At 38.9% G+C, this 6,649-nt stretch overlaps 1 protein-coding gene across 1 annotated transcript; it reads right to left on the reverse strand.

The window, feature by feature from the left end:
- Positions 1 to 3,605: 3,605 nt before the first annotated feature.
- LOC127338899 (protein neprosin-like) lies at positions 3,606 to 6,365 on the reverse strand. Its single transcript, XM_051364849.1, has 6 exons — positions 6,222 to 6,365; positions 6,056 to 6,142; positions 5,448 to 5,633; positions 4,656 to 4,868; positions 4,393 to 4,539; positions 3,606 to 3,977 (listed from the first exon to the last, which is right to left on the reverse strand). Exons 1-6 carry the CDS (start codon positions 6,363 to 6,365, stop codon positions 3,606 to 3,608), a joined length of 1,149 nt encoding a protein of 382 aa, XP_051220809.1.
- Between the last annotated feature and the right edge of the window lie 284 nt (positions 6,366 to 6,649).

Consider the following 6,649-nt stretch of genomic DNA (forward strand, 5'->3'; position numbering starts at 1 on the left):
AAGATGAATTTGCAGTGTCGCGAGCCCCCATAATCGTCGGCTTGTTTTGTCGGCCATGAAGATTTTCCAAGTGATCATACGTGCAAAAAGACATGGAGTGGATTAGATCTAGCCTTAATAAAGTAATCTTTAATCGATTAGATGATCACAGAAAAGAAAGAAAAAGAATCCCACGCGAACGCGTGGCCTGCTATCCTTGTGAAATCCCCCACGGCCATGATACTTGATACCCACGCGTATGTAGATCGGCCGCGACGGATTGATCAGCTTAGCCTGGCAAGTCCTTTCTTTATTTGGCACTTAATACCCACACGCATGTAGATCGGCCATGTCGGAGAAACATTGGTAGCGGCCACGTCGCACGTGATTAGGCTGATGAAACTGATTTCGCGAGTTGTTCATCCAAGCACTGGCTGCAGCCGCCGGCGACGACTTCCGTCCAGATACGAACCACCAGATGTTATTCGTCTGCCGACGTAGATGAGGGATCCCACAACCATGATGAAGTTTCAGTTTGTTGGTGATGAAGTTCAGCTCCACGGACGAACTAGCTGATGACGAACTCGACAATTTCTTTTTTTTAGATGCAATCTGAACTTTGTTGATGTTGAACTCGACTGATCCCGCCCGGATGACAAAATCCAATCGTCGCGATCCCCACGGCAGGCGCCAATTGACGAGGGATCACCTCGGCAATGCCTACGCATTGTAGACTTGGGTTTCGGGAGAGAGCGACGATGGAGATTCCGGGAGCGAGATTAGGCACACGACGTACCCAGCTTCGGGTCCCCTCGGTGGAGGATCCCTACGTGCTGCTAGCAATCTACTATATGATCATAAGTATCTTTACAGGGTGCCGCCGTAGGCGGAGTTATATTGTCTATATTCTGTCGGCCTCCTATTTCGGGTGCCCTGGCTAGCTTTATATATGCAGCCAGCCTAGGGTTTTACAAGAGTCCTAGTCGACTACTTCTTCGGGTTGCCTTGTTGGGCCTTCTCCATATTGGTCTTCTCCATATTGGGTCGAGCCAGGTATACTAATAATGGGTACCCAAAGGGTATGTCCATGTCAGTTGGGAAGCCATTGACTAGCGGTTCTACCCATGCAAATCACACACGTCCTTGCTCCCTCTGATATGCCTGGACGTGTAACCAAATGTTGGATAGTTCGTGCACAATGCAAAACAACATTACATGGAGACCGAACTCTTATTTTATGGAACCATCATATATTCTTACTCCTACATTGTTCCACAAAGTTTGCAGTTCATCCACAAGTAGTTTCAAGTAAATGTCACTGTCATTCCCGGGTTGCTAGGGTTCTTGGATAAGCATTGAGACTATTATGTACCTTTTCTTCCTACATATATAGACACAGGAAGGTTATACATGTATATAAGAACCGGCCAAGTGTTGTGTTTACTGCTGATATTGCCAAATGGATTCATTCCGTCCATACTCAACCCAAATCTTAAATTTCTTATTTCATCACCGTAAACCTTGTATTTATCATTGATATTTCTTCACTGGGGCGCATCAGCAGGATGCCTCAACATTTTATCATTATTCCATCCATCCTGATGCCAATGTATCAGCTTTTCCTCTCTAGGATTTGCAAACAAAGGGTTCAAACAAGGAATTATAAGCAAGTACCACACAACCTTATAAGAAATTCCTATCTTGATCTCATCATTCGACTTACTCTCTTGGATTTTATCGTGGATGTTTGCAAATCGGACAGGCACGTAAATCTTTGTACACCTCTTCGTTTTACAGGATACAATAATTGAAAAACGTGTGTATCTTTTGTACTTCCAGTCCTAATGGGAAAATTATTTTCTCTATCGCAACTATGCTTTTCTGGGGGTCATTACCATTGGGAAGCATGTCCTTGAATATAGATTAAAATATTGTGAAGCTTATGTTGGACTAATCGTTTTCTTCCTTAAATCTCAATAGTTCTAGTATTGACTTCAATTTTTTGTTCTCTTTCTCACAATTTGGGTACTACTATACCTTTGAGTCATCAAGTAAGGCCTTAAAATCCAAGTATAGTCTTCTTTAGGTTTATCGTTGCCCTGAAAAGGATGCAACATGGCACACAATGGGCCATATCATCATCGCCATCAGCACCAACTTCTTCCACCATCTTTAGGGACTTGCATGTCGTCTTCCATCTCATTAGAAGGGTTTGAAAAATAATTATTAGACTCTGGCATTGCCATCTCATTACCATAACTACCTTGGCTATATTAAGGCAGGGAAAGTACTTCGCCGTGTTAGGTCCAATAGTTGTATCCTTCCATGAAGCCCTGGTGGATCAAGTGTCCCTCAGTCTCACGATGATGTCCCAAGATATTTCATTTTGGAAATCAAGATAGGGACAACTGATAAACTTATCCTTGTTTGTCTTCATATGTATGAGATATGCTCCCTTGAAACCACTGAGGCCGAGGCGATACCCTGGGCTTGTGCATCCTCCACATATTCATCTACACATACAATAATTTATACCAGCTGTATGTAAACTACCACTTCACTAATCGAGTAATTAAAGCATATATACCTATGCTTCCTCCTCTGCACTGACGATTGATCCGCCACACAGACACAACCTAGGCACAGCCCTCCATCGCACCGGCTCATCTATGCACTTCTCTACATTGCACTGCCACACCTAGGCACAACCCTCTCTGCCACACCCCCACAACTATACACACCCCTCTCCGCCATTCTGCACCTACGGGCATAAGCCCTTCGTCTGTCGGAACAGTAGCAGACTCCCTCCGGCTCTTGGTACAGCAACAACCACATGGTAATAGGTGAAATGATGTTTTATGAATCGTACAAATAAACATGGTGGACTGTCGGGCATGCAAATATTAACGAGTAACTAATTGCAAACATTAAATTTCATATAAAAATTTTGCGATTGCGTAAAATATTGCCAATGAAAAATAATAGGTTCTACGTATTAAAAACTACACATACGACTTGGCGCTCCCGAATTGTCTGTGAAAGAGACAACTTCATTGAAGATTTGGGAATTAGAAAGCGTGTGCTAAGGATAGCAGACGGTCCAGAAATTTGGAGACATTTGCGATGTTTCCGGCGTTGCGGGCTGGAAGAGATAGGGCAGACGATCGATCGGCTTTTTGGGCATCAATGTTCTTCCACACAGCAGACAAAGGAGGCCTTCCGTGCGCCATATGGGGGCCTTAAAAGGCCCGATATATACTAGTTTAGTAACGGGATGGCATACATTGTCTCAGGAATGTACTCGGCATCAGGGGATCACGTGGTCTGAAAAACCGGTAACATCTCCATGATGGGGGAGCCCATTCAGCCCGATGTCTGATGGGGGAGATTTTTAGATTTAGTCCCACATGAGAGTTGACTGTGAGGGAGACCAACATATAAGTTGGGGGAAAACCTCATCCTTCAGGATAGTATTTTGGGTTGAATTGGGCTTGTGGTCTTATCTTATTGTGGGCTTCGGTGGACCTGGGCTGGTAAGGATGGCTCGTGCAGTTATGAGATGAGCTAGACCGCTATGCGGTCCAATAGTTTAATGAAGACTTTATTGTAGTTTGTAGGTTACATTCTCAAACAATAACACCTGGTCCACCATAATACATATGCATACCATACTTATTAACTCCATAACCATCGACGGTATATTTCGTTAAGTCGCTAGTGCCAAAAAGGTCTTTGTCCCTATTAGGAGTAACCAACTTGTTCTTCTCATCAACAATTTGGATGTTTTTCATAAAAGCCGCTTTTCCATACCCTTCCGAGGCAAAATGTCCACTGCCGATTTGTGGAGAGTTTATTGAAGCTGTTGGGCCCGCAACATGCCCACCCCAAAATGAAAAATCACCTTTATCCTTAATGCGAGTAAATAATGAACTTGGCCAATATCCAATTGGTGTATTCTCTTCGCCATACGCCAACCACCAATTGTTTGTCTTCGGGTCCTAAGTTAAATCAGCATGTAAATAAGACTATTAAACACATACAAGGATGTTAAGTCGCAATTGATGCTAATTATCAGCGTGTAAGCATTTGATTATGTTCCTATGAAAACATGGAAGGCATTGCTTCAAGTTCAAACGTTGTTTTACATGACCAAAGGGTATAGTAATTGTACAGTAACCAGTAAGTCCATTTAAAGTCACATTCTTAATACATTTTAAAATGTGAATATGCAGCTGCGAAATGAGAGGAATCAAATCTAATTTTGACTACCTTGGGTAACTAAGCAAATATCATAGTGAAATACATAACGTATTTATGTGCATCAAATAAGTTAAGTAATTGCAATCATTCACATGAACAACACGTAGAGCATATATAATTAAGAAATCATGAGTTTATTGAACAAGAGGATACCTTGAAAACAAGAATGTTTATTACATATTGTGGTCCATTGTAGACTGAAATAGGTAGTACTCTTCCTCCAATACCAACATTTTGGCTGACTTGCACAAAACCAGGACAATTGTGATCAACACATGACTTCTTTAGTGCGCCATCAGTCTGTCAGCCAAGTTTATGAATGGTATAGAAACACTATGTCAAAATATATTTGCAACTTGATTTATAATATTTTCTGCTAGATAACATAACATATATCCAAAAATACCATGGCTTACCCAAGAAACATGAAACCTTGCGAAGGTATCTCCGGCGAAACTTGGAGCGACCGAATAACAAACAACTATACTATCTATTTGATCCTTTGGTCCATTGTCTATTTGAATGCCTGTTTGGCTAAGATCTGCGCTATCTTTGTACACCTTTGGTTCATAAACATTTATTGTAGCTCGTACGCCATATAAATCATCGAAATATTTTATTCCTGCCTCCTACAAGTCGGAGCAATAAACGGTGAATGTAATGAGTAAAATACTAACCACATATAATCCAATAGTATAGAAATTAGTGTCTATGATGTAATGTATTCAACTTGGATTTATGGAGGACGATATGTATCAAACCTTTCAAAAAAGTATTGGAGAAACATGATATAACAGATTAAATTAGTTCACACACAATTGAGATAACATCGATCCACAACTTTGTTATCTAGCTCTAAGAATGTTTGAAGGGATAATATTCGATATTAAGTTTATAACTAGTCAAAAAACTTAGTTTGGATGCCGATTAAATATATTACAAATTTCTACTATTTGTAATTTATTCACATTGTTGATTTTGTGACACAAAACCTTATGTTTTGTCTTACAACCCTCACTGGAATATAAAATGTCAGGATGCAAAGACGAATTTGCATTGCAATTATATTTTAGAACTAGAGTTTATTATATTGCCCCATTTCTTAGTCTACTACATCGTAGACTTGCTAGGCATGCAACAACTATGTGCTAATAATATAATAAACCAGTGATACTAGACCATTCTGAAAGTAAAGTTAGAAAACTCACCTGATGTTGTGTGTTAGGTTTAAACACTTGATCAATATTGTGTACTATTATTTGGCCCAGTTTACTATTACGTAGTATTGGAATCATTCCTGCTGGACAATCGATGATAGATAAATTGACTTGTGCATCGACATGTAGAGACGAAGGTTTTATATTCAATCCAATCGGAAAAGAACTTGGTTCCATCTGTTTGAAAAACAAACTAGATCATAATATATTTATTTATTTACTGCCAATGCATTGTCACATATCAAAAATTTCTTTAATTTGACACTAACTTCATTTTTATTTGATGCATTACTAAAGAAGGACATATATCATGGGGTGTATTTACATTAGTGCTACTTCTAATGTTTTGATCATAACATATGTACATAATAGATATGCACTATGATTAGAAACTAACAGGGAGTAGAACAAGATCTGCTATGACATAGTATAACTCAAAATCAAAGTTTTACCACATAGGGTCATGATCTATTTCTTCCTATCTAATTAAAAATCATGTATTGGAAGGAACATATGATTTATTTATGTACTCAAACATGAATGAATTTAAATTTGAACTAATGAACGACTATAAATCATATTTTGTGAAAGTAATTTACCTGAATCTTGTGGTTTTTCAGTAGTGGATGGTCGAAAGCTGGTTGGTGATTTGCATCAATGCAATCATAGACATCTCCATCTTCCATCTAGTTTGATGTTTCCTCTGCTTGTTAGCCACAAAAAAAAAAGAAAATTATAAATATACAAAACAGTAGTTGTTCTTACAACTATGGTTTTATTGACTTGTCGATCTATGAGAATCTTGCTAGTATTTTCCCATGGACCTATTGTTCCGAAATCCTTTCCTCTAGTAACTAGAACAAGATATGACAATAGAATGGTCACTCTAATGGCATGTATTTCTTTCATTCTGGAAACCTTGAATGGTCAATTTTTTATTTGCGTATACAATCTTATTTGTAGGCTATCGGCTGTATCATGAATTTAATGGTTGGCATTTATGCAATTGACGGCTTAGGGATTAGATTTTTCTTATTATATAGATCATACTATTAAATTACATAAGATTGTTTACATATGGAATTATATGGTACTCATTATTACATAAATCTCGAGGTGTCAATGTTGCATAAAGATCTTCAATATTTAGTGCATAGAAAATATCACACCAATCTAGAGGTGTTAATGTCGTA

The sequence above is a fragment of the Lolium perenne genome, chromosome 3 (genome assembly GCF_019359855.2).
Source record: "Lolium perenne isolate Kyuss_39 chromosome 3, Kyuss_2.0, whole genome shotgun sequence".
NCBI lineage: Eukaryota > Viridiplantae > Streptophyta > Magnoliopsida > Poales > Poaceae > Lolium > Lolium perenne.

Coding starts and splice junctions, on each gene's coding strand:
- LOC127338899 (XM_051364849.1), bottom strand. CDS start 6,365: ATGAAAGAAATACATGCCATTAGAGTGACCATTCTATTGTCATATCTT. Junction 4,540..4,655: donor CAAGGTTTCATGTTTCTTGG/GTAAGCCATGGT, acceptor CTTGGCTGACAG/ACTGATGGCGCACTAAAGAA. Junction 3,978..4,392: donor TAAACATTCTTGTTTTCAAG/GTATCCTCTTGT, acceptor GATTTAACTTAG/GACCCGAAGACAAACAATTG.